Genomic DNA, 15270 nt, shown 5'->3' with positions numbered 1-15270 from the left:
GAAAAAAACGGCAGGTTACAACACTTTTTTTGTTGTTTTTCTTCTTTATTATAATTATTTGTTTGGTCCAAAAGATTGTGTTTGTTGTCATGATTTGTCACGACTCCAGTTGGCTTCGTACGACGCTTAAAAACACTTTAAATAAATACTTTTTGAAATGTCTATGGGAAAAATGCAATGGGATTCATTTCCTGGGCCTGGCGTCGTCATGAAAGGGGTCGGGACTGCGACGCTCTATAGTGGCCCTCTGGAGTGAGCGTGGAACTATTGTGGCCCTCTGGAGTGAGCGTGGAACTATAGTGGCCCTCTGGAGTGAGCGTGGAACTATAGTGTCCCTCTGGAGTGAGCGTGGAGCTATAGCGGCCCTCTGGAGTGAGCGTGGAACTATAGCGGCCCTCTGGAGTGAGTGTGGAACTATAGCGGCCCTCTGGAGTGAGCGTGGAACTATAGCGGCCCTCTGGAGTGAGCGTGGAACTATAGCGGCCCTCTGGAGTGAGTGTGGAACTATATAGGCCCTCTGGAGTGAGCGTGGAACTATATAGGCCCTCTGGAGTGAGCGTGGAACTATAGGCCCTCTGGAGTGAGCGTGGAACTATAGTGGCCCTCTGGAGTGAGCGTGGAACTATAGCGGCCCTCTGGAGTGAGCGTGGAACTATAGCGGCCCTCTGGAGTGAGTGTGGAACTATATAGGCCCTCTGGAGTGAGCGTGGAACTATATAGGCCCTCTGGAGTGAGCGTGGAACTATAGTGGCCCTCTGGAGTGAGTGTGGAACTATAGTGGCCCTCTGGAGTGAGTGTGGAACTATAGTGGCCCTCTGGAGTGAGTGTGGAACTATAGTGGCCCTCTGGAGTGAGTGTGGAACTATAGTGGCCCTCTGGAGTGAGTGTGGAACTATAGTGGCCCTCTCCATCGTAGGGCCCTCATGGCCCCGCATCTTGGTCATCATGTGCCTGTGCCGAAGGCCGCCATCACGGCCCACATCATCTGGTTGGCGTGCGGCCGGCGGCTCTCGGCCTCGGGGTCGAGCGCGGCCAGGAGGCGGAGCCTCCGCATGGCCAGGTCGTAGCGCTGGTCGGGCAGCGCGTCCAGAGCGGCGCCCAGCACGGCAGAGGCGCGCGCCATCAGCAGCAGCGCCAGCGCGCGCCTGCCGGCCGCCGTGGCGCCGCGCCGCGCCGGGTCGCCCAGGCCCAGCGACGCCCAGCCGTCGCCCAGGAGGACGTGGCGGACGCCCTGGACCAGGCGCCGCTTGGCGCCGCCGCCCCCCCCCGGCCCCCCCTCCTCCCCCGCCAAGGGGTGCGTGGTCATGTCGAACAGCAGGAAGCTCTGCTTGCGCGTGGTCAGGACGCCCTTCTCCACCAGGCCCTTGGCCAGGCGCAGCCGCACGTTGGGCAGCCGCCAGCGCCGCCGCCTCAGCGGGTTGGCCCAGTCCCCGCTGAGGAGCGCCACCCAGGCCGCCGCCCCCTGCCCCCCCCCCCCGCCCCCCCGCTGCCTCTGGCGCACGGCGCGCAGGGCCTCGTCCAGCAGGGCGTCGCCCGTGGGCGCGTCCGACCGCACCACCACCTTCCTGCCCAGCAGGCCGCCGCCCCCGCCCCCCCAGGGGGGCGTGGTGGCCCCTCCTTCCTCCAGGCCCAGCCGGCCCCTGAGGGCCAGCTCCAGCAGGATGCAGCCGCGCAGGCCCGCCGACAGGCAGTCGTTGAAGGGGGAGGTGACGCCGGAGCGCTCCTTCAGGCCCAGCAGGAGGACCTCGTCCATCAGCGTCAGCCCGCCCTCCTCCTCTGCTCCTCCTCCTCCTCCCCCTCCTCCTCCTCCTCTCTCCTCCTCCTCCTCCAATGAGGAGGAGGGGGAGGAGGAGGAGGGGGAGGGGGGAGCGGAGGCGTTTTGGGACGTCCTGGATCTCCTCTGGACCGGCCCGGAGACGGTGGGAGCACTCATCGCCACGGAGCGCGTGAAAGTGTGTGTGTGTGTGTGTGTGTGTGTGTGTGTGTGTGTGTGTGTGTGTGTGTGTGTGTGTGTGTGTGTGTGTGTGTGTGTGTGTGTGTGTGTGTGTGTGTGTGTGTGTGTGTGTGTGTGTGTGTGTGTGTGTGTGTGTGTGTGTGTGCGTGCGTGCGCGTGTTAGAGAGTGCGCAGCTCAGATCCACGCGCAAAGTTCACGTGCACATCATTTTATTGGCGGACAAGGGGCTCTGCTGTTACGTCATCATCACCAACAACAGCATGATGTCATCATAACTGCGATGTCGTCAAATGTTTGGTCAAACCAAAGACTTCCATTGAAATATACAGGCGGCCATTTTACATACGGACAAGACAGGACAAGACAAGACAGGTGTCTCTCATTACATACAGACAAGACAGGTGTCTCTCATTACATACGGACAAGACAGGGACAAGACAGGTGTCTCTCATTACATACGGACAAGACAGGACAAGACAGGTGTCTCTCATTACATACGGACAAGACAGGGACAAGACAGGTGTCTCTCATTACATACGGACAAGACAGGGACAAGACAGGTGTCTCTCATTACATACGGACAAGACAGGACAAGACAGGTGTCTCTCATTACATACGGACAAGACAGGGACAAGACAGGTGTCTCTCATTACATACGGACAAGACAGGGACAAGACAGGTGTCTCTCATTACATACGGACAAGACAGGACAAGACAGGTGTCTCTCATTACATACGGACAAGACAGGTGTCTCTCATTACATACGGACAAGACAGGGACAAGACAGGTGTCTCTCATTACATACGGACAAGACAGGGACAAGACAGGTGTCTCTCATTACATACGGACAAGACAGGACAAGACAGGTGTCTCTCATTACATACGGACAAGACAGGTGTCTCTCATTACATACGGACAAGACAGGACAAGACAGGTGTCTCTCATTACATACGGACAAGACAGGACAAGACAAGACAGGTGTCTCTCATTACATACGGACAAGACAGGTGTCTCTCATTACATACGGACAAGACAGGTGTCTCTCATTACATACGGACAAGACAGGTGTCTCTCATTACATACGGACAAGACAGGGACAAGACAGGTGTCTCTCATTACATACGGACAAGACAGGACAAGACAGGTGTCTCTCATTACATACGGACAAGACAGGTGTCTCTCATTACATACGGACAAGACAGGTGTCTCTCATTACATACGGACAAGACAGGTGTCTCTCATTACATACGGACAAGACAGGTGTCTCTCATTACATACGGACAAGACAGGTGTCTCTCATTACATACGGACAAGACAGGTGTCTCTCATTACATACGGACAAGACAGGACAAGACAGGTGTCTCTCATTACATACAGACAAGACAGGACAAGACAGGTGTCTCTCATTACATACGGACAAGACAGGGACAAGACAGGTGTCTCTCATTACATACGGACAAGACAGGACAAGACAGGTGTCTCTCATTACATACGGACAAGACAGGACAAGACAGGTGTCTCTCATTACATACGGACAAGACAGGTGTCTCTCATTACATACGGACAAGACAGGTGTCTCTCATTACATACGGACAAGACAGGACAAGACAGGTGTCTCTCATTACATACGGACAAGACAGGACAAGACAGGTGTCTCTCATTACATACGGACAAGACAGGGACAAGACAGGTGTCTCTCATTACATACGGACAAGACAGGTGTCTCTCATTACATACGGACAAGACAGGACAAGACAGGTGTCTCTCATTACATACAGACAAGACAGGTGTCTCTCATTACATACAGACAAGACAGGTGTCTCTCATTACATACGGACAAGACAGGACAAGACAGGTGTCTCTCATTACATACGGACAAGACAGGTGTCTCTCATTACATACGGACAAGACAGGGACAAGACAGGTGTCTCTTAGGTGTGAATGAGGCCTAAAGTCAATAAGACAGACTTATATTGACTTCTCCGTATTGTATTGTAGCCTATTACATAATAATACAGTGAATACATATAAAGATATTGTATTGTATGTAGCCTATTACATAATAATACAGTGAATACATATAAAGATATTGTATTGTATGTAGCCTATTACATAATAATACAGTGAATACATATAAAGATATTGTATTGTATGTATAGCCTATTACATAATAATACAATGAATACAATTAAAGATATTGTATTGTATGTAGCCTATTACACAATAATACAGTGAATACATATAAAGATATTGTATTGTATGTAGCCTATGAAATAATAGTAGGACTACAATGAATATATTTAAAGATATTGTATTGTATGAAATAATAGTACAATGAATACATTTAAAAATAGCCTGTGAAATAATAATACAATGAATACATTTAAAGATACACATACACATGTGTTAAATAATATTGAAATACATTTAAGTAAACCTTGTTTTATTAGTGAAATACAAAACTCACACAGACTATGACAAATGCACACAAAATAGAAGAATATTGTTACATTCATCACGCACGTTTGTGATTGGTCAACCGTGCTGTCAATCATTCACGTCAGCCAATCGAAACTAACCTCCCGTGGTGACGTCCGTCCCTCCCTGACGACGGTGTGTCACACCGCAATCGGCGACCTAAGGAATCGTGTAACCAGAAGGGCAATTTTTAACAGCGGCGAACGTCGTCACGTGGTCTACGTCCTCCGTCTTCGATTGGACACACATGTCGGTGTAACAACAAACCCGGATGTGTTGACCAGCGTTGTCAGGTCCGCTTTTTATAAGCGACTTTCGGTAGTTGTTTATTATTGTTAAAGTGTAGTTGTTTATTTGGTCTTGTTTCTAAAGTGTAGTTGTTTATTTGGTCTTGTTTCTAAAGTGTAGTTGTTTATTTGGTCTTGTTTCTAAAGTGTAGTTGTTTATTTGGTCTTGTTTCTAAAGTGTAGATGTTTATTTGGTCTTGTTTCTAAAGTGTAGTTGTTTATTTGGTCTGGTTTCTAAAGTGTAGTTGTTTATTTGGTCTTGTTTCTAAAGTGTAGTTGTTTATTTGGTCTGGTTTCTAAAGTGTAGTTGTTTATTTGGTCTTGTTTCTAAAGTGTAGTTGTTTATTTGGTCTTGTTTCTAAGGTGTATTTGTTTATTTGGTCTGGTTTCTAAAGTGTAGTTGTTTATTTGGTCTTGTTTCTAAAGTGTAGTTGTTTATTTGGTCTTGTTTCTAAAGTGTAGTTGTTTATTTGGTCTTGTTTCTAAAGTGTAGTTGTTTATTTGGTCTTGTTTCTAAAGTGTAGTTGTTTATTTGGTCTTGTTTCTAAAGTGTAGTTGTTTATTGTCTCCACCAGCCGAAGGCATGGGGGAGAGTATGTTTTGCACTCCGTCCGTCCGTCCGTCCGTGTGTCCGTCCGTCCGTCCCAAGATTCGTTACACCACCAAGATACCCATGTACCTGTCTAAATACTTCCTTAATGTAAACGAAGTCCACACCCACAACACCAGAGGGAGTGCAACAAACCATGTACAACCCAGATTCGGCACAAACAAGGGACTAAATTCTTTTCGCTCCTATGCCACCAAAATGTGGAACGCCCTACCAACAGTCATTAAGACATGTGAATCCCTTGACTCCTTCAAAACCGCTCTCAAAGGGCACCTACGGATGGCTGCAATTCGAAACTGGCCTCTGTAAAATCTGAATCCCCCCCACCCCACCCCCCCCCCCCTTTCCCCTCACTGTATATATGTATCTTTTCCCTTTTTGCTTTATTATGATGAATTCCTGTTCTGTTCTTTAGCTACATAGAAATGTCTATTTGTATGTCTCTAAATGTTTTGATGAATTGAACAATGTGGACCCTGTTGTAAACAAGTGTAATGCTTAATTGGGTCGTCCACTCACAGTTAACAGTCTTTGTATTGAGTTTGTGCTTGAAATGTACTGTAAATTCTGCAAACTGTTAATAAATATTTCAATCAATCAATCAATCAAACCGTGTGTCCGTGTGTCCGTCCGTCCGTCCGTGAGCAGCTAATCTCGGCCACCGTTAACCCGGTCGATGCCAAATTTTGCACACACACTCCCTGGATGCCAACCATGAACCTCTGCCCCAAACTTTCCAGAACGGCCTGTTATAGCGCCACCAGGAGGTCGCTTTGTGCAAAACAAGTTTTTGCACAGTACACCTACAGATTGTGTCCAAACATCACGCAAATTTGTACACAGTCTCTCTAGAGCCATTCAACCAAACCGCTCTTTCAGATTTCTCAGACTCCATCCTGATTGGTTAAGATTGCCTTCCAAAATTCACAGGAGTGCTCAGTTTCAAACAAAATGCTGCAAATCATGAACACATCGCGTGATTTCCGTGAAATTGTGCACACACATTCCCACTAGGCCGAGGACGAAATGCCACATGAACAATTTCAACTCAGCCTCAAGGTGGCGCTATAACTGGCCGAAAAGTGTTTTTACCTCTGACTGCACAAATCTGTGGATCACTTTGTATGCCAACTCCCTAGAGGCCAAGGAAAAACCTTTGTCTGGAATTTTTCACATCTGCTCTTTATAGCGCCACCAGGAGGCCGACATATGTAAAACACATTTTCTATTATTACTCCTTCACATTTTATCCAAATTTCACGCAATCGGTACACATGATCTCCATAGTCATGTGATCAAGACAGGTTTGTTTGATTTCTCATATTCCATCCTGATTGGCCACGATTGGCTCCTACAGTTTTCAGGAGTAGCAAATGGCCACAACTCCTCAACGCAGCGTCCGATTGCGATGAAACTGTGCACGCATATTCCCACTAGGCTGAGGAAGAATCCTGGTGGAGACCTGTGCCGATTGGCACTTTATCTAGTTTGGTCTTGTTTCTAAAGTGTAGTTGTTTATTTGGTCTTGTTTCTAAAGTGTATTTGTGCTTGTTTCCAAATATTGCTTCCACCCAGTGAGTCTCACACATTTCCTTGTCCAAATTAATTTTGTCACAGCAAATAATAAAAGACCTTTAACATCTAAAACTATGTTGTGCCTCCAGGGACCCCCTTAGAGTATATATATATACTAAGGGGACCCCCAATACAAGATTATTATTTTGTGTTGTTTTAGAGAAATTCAAAAAATATTCCACATTTGTCACCTTTTCCCCAATATATATATATATATATATATATATATATTGGGGAAAAGGTGACAAATGTGGAATATTTTTTGAATTTCTCTAAAAAATATATATATATATATATATATATATATATATATATAATAGCAGATGTACAAGCTCCCAACAGTTCACAGCTCACACAGTTTGTAGTTTGTAGATCTGACAGTCCCTTACTTCTGGGATTGTTTTCATGGAACTGGTTGCCTGCTTGTTTCTCTCCCGCGACCTGGCAACGCGGATGTTGACAGTTTTTTTCTTTTCTTTTTTTTTTTTACACTTTCCCGTGCGCGCGCGCGCGGCCACGGCGGCGGCGGCTGCGGCTGCGGCGCGGAAACTCAACCGTCATGACGAAAAGAAATAAAGTGTAGACTTAAGTTTTAACACCTTTATACTTCATAGTTCATTCTCTGGAGTTGTTGTAAAAGGTGAGTGAATGCTCTCTACATGTTCACCGTTTAGGCTACATGTTGAGCCACTTGATGACAACCTTAACCTTAGTGTTTGATTGATTTAACAGTTTGCAGAATTACAGTAGGCTACATTTCAAGCACAACTCGATACAAAGATCGACTGTCAACTGTGAGGGGACGACCCAATGAAGCATTACACTTGTTTACAAGAGGGTACACCATGTTCAATTCATCAAAACATTTAGAGACATACGAAATAGACACTTCTATAATATAGCCGAAGTGTTTTATTTAGCTGCCAGGGGCAGGTGGGCAAGTTGGGCGACCCTTAGTGTTTTATTTAGCTGCCAGGGGCAGGTGGGGCAACCCTTAGTGTTTTATTTAGCTGCCAGGGGCAGGTGGGGCAACCCTTAGTGTTTTATTTAGCTGCCAGGGGCAGGTGGGCAACCCTTAGTGTTTTATTTACCTGCCAGGGGCAGGTGGGCAACCCTTAGTGTTTTGTTTACCTGCCAGGGGCAGGTGGGCAACCCTTAGTGTTTTATTTACCTGCCAGGGGCAGGTGGGCAACCCTTAGTGTTTTGTTTACCTGCCAGGGGACGGTGGGCAACTTCCCATTACAATCAGAACTGCAGACTCACTCCCAATCTTCCGCCGTAGTCTGAAAACCCACCTCTTCAGACTCCATCATGGCCCGTAGCACTTACCCTATATACCCCCTTAGAAACATACTTATAGCATGTTATGTAGACGGCACTAGAATTGCATTGTATGTAGTCATAGCACTTCATAGTACATATGTATACTGTATAGTATAGCATAGTATAAATTATATGTATAGTTTCATTATATAGATATTCCACTGTTACGTTCTTAACTTACACGTTTCATGATAAATACTTTTCATATAGGCTATGTGATGTATTGCCTTGCTTTTTGTTCTTGCTTAGTGTAAATGTCTCTGGATTAAGAGCGTCTGCTAAATGCCTAACTTGTAAATTGTGTGTGTGTGTGTGTGTGTGTGTGTGTGTGTGTGTGTGTGTGTGTGTGTGTGTGTGTGTGTGTGTGTGTGTGTGTGTGTGTGTGTGTGTGTGTGTGTGTCCTGCAGTGACATGCAGAGGCCTGTGGGGGGCGTCAGGGTTGCGGTAGCGGCTCTCTGCAGACTGCTCTCGGCGGTGGGCGTGGTCCGTGTTCCTTCTGCAGAATCCTTCAGGAGAGCCAAACTCAACACGGCTGGAGCACAGCTGGTAGGTTACCCTGTTTGAGACCCACGGCTGGAGCACAGCTGGTAGGTTACCCTGTTTGAGAGCCACGGCTGGAGCACAGCTGGTAGGTTACCCTGTTTGAGAGCCACGGCTGGAGCACAGCTGGTAGGTTACCCTGTTTGAGAGCCACGGCTGGAGCACAGCTGGTAGGTTACCCTGTTTGAGAGCCACGGCTGGAGCACAGCTGGTAGGTTACCCTGTTTGAGAGCCACGGCTGGAGCACAGCTGGTAGGTTACCCTGTTTGAGAGCCACGGCTGGAGCACAGCTGGTAGGTTACCCTGTTTGAGACCCACGGCTGGATCACAGCTGGTAGGTTACCCTGTTTGAGACCCACGGCTGGAGCACAGCTGGTAGGTTACCCTGTTTGAGAGCGGTTTTGAAGGAGTCAAGGGATTCGCATGTCTTAATGACTGTTGGTAGGGCGTTCCACATTCTGGTGGCATAGGAGCGAAAATAATTTAGTCCCTTGTTTGTGCCGGATCTGGGTTGCACTTGTTTTGTTGACTGCCGGTGTGTACATTGTGTGTGTCTGCGTGTGCGTGTGCGTGTGCGTGTGCGTGTGCGTGCGTCATTTCAGGAGGAGGAGTTTTGGAATCTGTTGTTCAACATCCTGTGTAAGGCTGAGGTCATTTCCTGTGGAGCACAGGAAGAGGAAACACAAGGTTTGTAAAAATCACAATTGTGCACGACGGAAATCTACACTAATATAGGAATATAGGAGGGGCTAGCGCCCTATAAATCTACACTAATAGCTGAATATAGGAGGGGCTAGCGCCCTATAAATCTACACAAATATCTGAATATAGGAGGGGCTAGCGCCCTATAAATCTACACTAATAGCTGAATATAGGAGGGGCTAGCGCCCTATAAATCTACACTAATAGCTGAATATAGAAGGGGCTAGCGCCCTATAAATCTACACTAATAGCTGAATATAGGAGGGGCTAGCGCCCTATAAATCTACACTAATAGCTGAATATACCTTTCTTACCTTTCTTTGTAGTCGTTACGTCCCCACCAAAGAGGTCCAGGTGTTTTTGTGTGCAAAAACTCCTTATTGGCTATTTCCCCTACTATAAGACCTCAAGGAATTGCATTGCATTGAATGGGAATTGAATGGGGCTATGGGGTGTTGTGCTAATTCGCTTATTTCCATCTAAATAAGTAGTAAAGTGTGCCGCTTGGGATTATTATTTACATTATGAAGAGAGGATATATACAATGGATATAAGTGAATTAGCACAACACCCCATAGCCCCATTCAATTCCCATTCCATTCAATGCAATTCATTTAGGGCTTATGGTAGGGGAAATGGCCAATAAGGAGCTTTTGCACAAAATATTAATAACATTCCGGGTGACTAAAACTAAAATCTAAATTTGCTGTCAAAATCAACACCTACTCTGAACTGCAGAGGAGAAGTCATAACAGAACCATCTAAACACTACAGCATGCAGTCATAACAGAACCATCTAAACACTACAACATGCAGAGGAGAAGTCATAACAGAACCATCTAAACACTACAGCATGCAGAGGAGAAGTCATAACAGAACCATCTAAACACTACAACATGAAGTCATAACAGAACCATCTAAACACTACAACATGCAGAGGAGAAGTCATAACAGAACCATCTAAATACTACAACATGCAGAGAAGTCATAACAGAACCATCTAAACACTACAACATGCAGAGGAGAAGTCATAACAGAACCATCTAAATACTACAACATGCAGAGGAGAAGTCATAACAGAACCATCTAAACACTACAACATGCAGAGGAGAAGTCATAACAGAACCATCTAAACACTACAACATGCAGAGGAGAAGTCATAACAGAACCATCTAAACACTACAACATGCAGAGAAGTCATAACAGAACCATCTAAACACTACAACATGCAGAGGAGAAGTCATAACAGAACCATCTAAACACTACAGCATGCAGAGGAGAAGTCATAACAGAACCATCTAAACACTACAGCATGCAGAGGAGAAGTCATAACAGAACCATCTAAACACTACAGCATGCAGAGGAGAAGTCATAACAGAACCATCTAAACACTACAGCATGCAGAGGAGAAGTCATAACAGAACCATCTAAACACTACAGCATGCAGAGGAGAAGTCATAACAGAACCATCTAAACACTACAGCATGCAGAGGAGAAGTCATAACAGAACCATCTAAACACTACAGAATGCAGTCATAACAGAACCATGTCCTCTCTCTCTCTCTCTCTCTCTCTCTCTCTCTCTCTCTCTCTCTGTCTCTGTGTGTGTATCACCAGGTTCCTCCACCAGGGGGCAGCAGTGCGTAGCAGCAGGGTTGTGGCAGACAGGCTACATGGCCGAATGGATAGTGAGCGGACAGGAGAAGAAGAGACCAGGTGTGTGTGTGTGTGTGTGTGTGTGTGCATTATTATATTATTATGCATTATGTTATGCTTTTATAGCTGTTGACATCATCATCAAACCAGGAAGTTATGCAGGAATGCCTACCGAGTGGCAAAAAACGACTTTCTGGCCTCGATGCACAATCAGACAGAAAAGTCTAATTGCATTAAACGACATTAAACAACGTTAAACTCACTTTGCCACTCGATATTGCCATTCACTTTATGCATGCGCTCTATACCCTCTATAGCAGATCTACAAGCTCTTGTAGATTTGCTATTTTTTGAAAAATCTTTGAAAAGAAAATGCTATGGGGCGGCGGTGGCTCAGGGGTAGAGTGCCTGGATGGTAACCGCAAGGTTGCCAGTTCGAACCCGGGCTCCCCCAGAGTTACTGTCGAAGTGTCCTTGAGCAAGACACTGAACCCCTAATTGCTCCCGATGTGCTGGTTGGTGCCTTGCATGGTTTCCGCTGCCATCGGTGTATGAATGTGTGTTTGAATGGGTGAATGTAATGCACAATCTATGTAAAGGTGTGTGAATGTGTGTGTGAATGGGTGAATGTAATGCACAATCTATGTAAAGGTGTGTGAATGTGTGTGTGAATGGGTGAATGTAATGCACAATATATGTAAAGGTGTGTGTGTGAATGGGTGAATGTAATGCACAGTCTATGTAAAGGTGTGTGAATGTGTGTGTGAATGGGTGAATGTAATGCACAGTCTATGTAAAGGTGTGTGAATGTGTGTGTGAATGGGTGAATGTGATGCACAATCTATGTAAAGGTGTGTGAATGTGTGTGTGAATGGGTGAATGTAATGCACAATCTATGTAAAGGTGTGTGAATGTGTGTGTGAATGGGTGAATGTAATGCACAATCTATGTAAAGGTGTGTGAATGTGTGTGTGAATGGGTGAATGTAATGCACAATCTATGTAAAGGTGTGTGAATGTGTGTGTGAATGGGTGAATGTAATGCACAATCTATGTAAAGGTGTGTGAATGTGTGTGTGAATGGGTGAATGTAATGCACAATCTCTGTAAAGGTGTGTGAATGTGTGTGTGAATGGGTGAATGTAATGCACAGTCTATGTAAAGGTGTATGAATGTGTGTGTGAATGGGTGAATGTAATGCACCATCTATGTAAAGGTGTGTGAATGTGTGTGTGAATGGGTGAATGTAATGCACAATCTATGTAAAGGTGTGTGAATGTGTGTGTGAATGGGTGAATGTAATGCACAGTCTATGTAAAGGTGTGTGAATGTGTGTGTGAATGGGTGAATGTAATGCACAATCTATGTAAAGGTGTGTGAATGTGTGTGTGAATGGGTGAATGTAATGCACAATCTATGTAAAGGTGTGTGAATGTGTGTGTGAATGGGTGAATGTAATGCACAGTCTATGTAAAGGTGTGTGAATGTGTGTGTGAATGGGTGAATGTAATGCACCATCTATGTAAAGGTGTGTGAATGTGTGTGTGAATGGGTGAATGTAATGCACAATCTATGTAAAGGTGTGTGAATGTGTGTGTGAATGGGTGAATGAAATGCACAATCTATGTAAAGGTGTGTGAATGTGTGTGTGAATGGGTGAATGAAATGCACAATCTATGTAAAGGTGTGTGAATGTGTGTGTGAATGGGTGAATGTAATGCACAGTCTATGTAAAGGTGTGTGAATGTGTGTGTGAATGGGTGAATGTAATGCACAGTCTATGTAAAGGTGTGTGAATGTGTGTGTGAATGGGTGAATGTAATGCACAATATATGTAAAGGTGTGTGAATGTGTGTGTGAATGGGTGAATGTAATGCACAATCTATGTAAAGGTGTGTGAATGTGTGTGTGAATGGGTGAATGTAATGCACAATCTATGTAAAGGTGTGTGAATGGGTGAATGTAATGCACAGTCTATGTAAAGGTGTGTGAATGTGTGTGTGAATGGGTGAATGTAATGCACAATCTATGTAAAGGTGTGTGAATGGGTGAATGTAATGCACAATCTATGTAAAGCGCCTTGGATAAAGGCGCTATATAAATGCACCATTTACCATTTACCATTTACCATTCTTTAGCTATTGAAAAATAGCAGATCTACAAGCTCATCAGCGACTCACCAGACCTGGATTCGGTTTAGCTTCTTTTATTTTTAACGCTTGTGTTGCGTTCGCAGGAGAAGAGGAGGAGGAGGAGGAGGAGGAGGAGGAGGAGGAGGAGGAGGAGGAGGAGGAGGAGGAGGAGGAGGAGGAGGAGGAGGAGGAGGAGAGGTCAAGAGGTCGTCCAGTGGTGTCCAGCAGAGATCTCCTGTTGGCTCTGGGATGGATTCTGGGAAATGGAGTCCTGGACGCTGTGATGAACTACACACTGCACATTGACACCAGTGTAGTGAAGGTACACACACACACACACACACACACACACACACACACACATACACACACACACATACACACACACACACACACACACACACACACACACACACACACACACTGCACATAGACACAGGTATTGTGCATTTTATGACTAAAGCATGAAACTTTCAGCATATCATCTACACACCCCAAGGTTTGATGTCAGACGTTGAACCACTTTCTGACTGACCTTGAGGAGTCATTGACCTCAGAATTGCATTTTTGCTCCAATATTCTCCACTATAATAATTAACTAGATAAAGTGCCAATCGGCACAGGTCTCCACCAGGATTCTTCCTCAGCCTAGTGGGAATATGCGTGCACAGTTTCATCGCAATCGGACGCTGCCGAGTTGTGGCCATTTGCTACTCCTGAAAACTGTAGGAGCCAATCGTGGCCAATCAGGATGGAATATGAGAAATCAAACAAACCTGTGTTGATCACATGACTATGGAGATCATGTGTACTGATTTGCGTGAAATTTGGATAAAATCTGAAGGAGTAATAATAGAAAATGTGTTTTACATATGTGGGCCTCCTGGTGGCGCTATAAAGAGCAGATGTGAAAAATTCCAGACAAAGGTTTTTCCTTGGCCTCTAGGGAGTTGGCATACAAAGTGATCCACAGATTTGTGCAGTTAGAGGTAAAATCACTTTTCGGCCAGTTATAGCGCCACCTTGAGGCTGAGTTGAAATTGTTCATGTGGCATTTCGTCCTCGGCCTAGTGGGAATGTGCGTGCACAATTTCAAGGAAATCACGCGATGTGTTCATGATTTGCAGCATTTTGTTTGAAACTGAGCACTCCTGTGAACTTTGGAAGCCAATCTTAACCAATCAGGATGGAGTCTGAGAAATCTGAAAGACTGGTTTGGTTGAATGGCTGTAGAGAGACTGTGTACCAATTTGCGTGATGTTTGGACAAAATCTGTAGGTGTACTGTGCAAAAAGTTGTTTTGCACAAAGCGGCCTCCTGGTGGCGCTATAACAGGCCGTTCTGGAAAGTTTGGGGCAGAGGTTCATCGTTGGCATCCAGGGAGTGTGTGTGCAAAATTTGGCATCGACCGGGTTAACGGTGGCCGAGATTAGCTACTAACGGACGGACGGACGGACACACACACACACACACACACACACACACACACACACACACACACGGACGGACACACGGACGGACGGAGTGCAAAACACTCGGCCTGGTGGAGACAATTATGTTTGTTAAAACTGTTTAGTAGCCAAAAACGCCAAGACGTCTAATTGCCTATTTATGTAATGGATGCCATGGGCGTCAAGACGTCTCTCCCTTGGGAATTCAAATTCAATTTCCTAAAAAATATATTTTATTTATTTTCATCCATATTTAGTAAATTCCTCTAATCCATGGTGTACAGGTGATGACATCATGCACATTACATGCATAATGTAATTACAAATTCTTTCTTTCTTTATAATGGGTGAATTGGCACTCAGAGCCTAAACTGGTGACCACCAGGTGGCGCTGAAAGAGATGGACGTTTTGTTCTAATGAATGACAACTTAATCCCCAATAGTAGTAACTATAAATGCGCAACTTTGTCTATGTGCGTACGTGTACGTGTGTGTGTGTGTGTGTGTGTGTGTGTGTGTGTGTGTGTGTGTGTGTGTGTGTGTGTGTGTGTGTGTGTGTGTG

General features: G+C 45.4%; 2 protein-coding genes across 2 annotated transcripts in view; one reads left to right on the top strand and one right to left on the bottom strand.

Annotated features, from left to right (window-relative positions):
- Positions 1-943: 943 nt before the first annotated feature.
- LOC310878481 (Golgi phosphoprotein 3-like) lies at positions 944-4682 on the bottom strand (the record flags this gene model as incomplete). The annotated part of the gene is made up of 2 exons (XM_083792811.1): positions 944-1825; positions 4629-4682. The coding sequence occupies 2 exons, from the start codon at positions 4680-4682 to the stop codon at positions 944-946; spliced, it is 936 nt and encodes a 311-aa protein (XP_083648937.1).
- A 2755-nt stretch (positions 4683-7437) lies between these two features.
- The window catches only part of tedc1 (tubulin epsilon and delta complex 1), a 14384-nt gene continuing 6551 nt past the window's right edge, over positions 7438-15270 (top strand). The window contains exons 1-5 of the mRNA XM_083792810.1: positions 7438-7545; positions 8636-8774; positions 9371-9455; positions 11088-11186; positions 13362-13579. Of these exons, the coding sequence (XP_083648936.1) occupies positions 8640-8774; positions 9371-9455; positions 11088-11186; positions 13362-13579 (537 nt within the window). The 5' untranslated portion in view covers positions 7438-7545; positions 8636-8639. The remainder of the gene's footprint in view (positions 7546-8635; positions 8775-9370; positions 9456-11087; positions 11187-13361; positions 13580-15270) is intronic.

This window comes from Protomyctophum parallelum (assembly GCF_964188405.1).
Source record: "Protomyctophum parallelum genome assembly, chromosome: 20".
In the NCBI taxonomy this organism is placed as follows: domain Eukaryota; kingdom Metazoa; phylum Chordata; class Actinopteri; order Myctophiformes; family Myctophidae; genus Protomyctophum; species Protomyctophum parallelum.
Note: the sequence above shows the minus strand (reverse complement) of the source record. Positions and strands in the feature narration are given on the sequence as shown.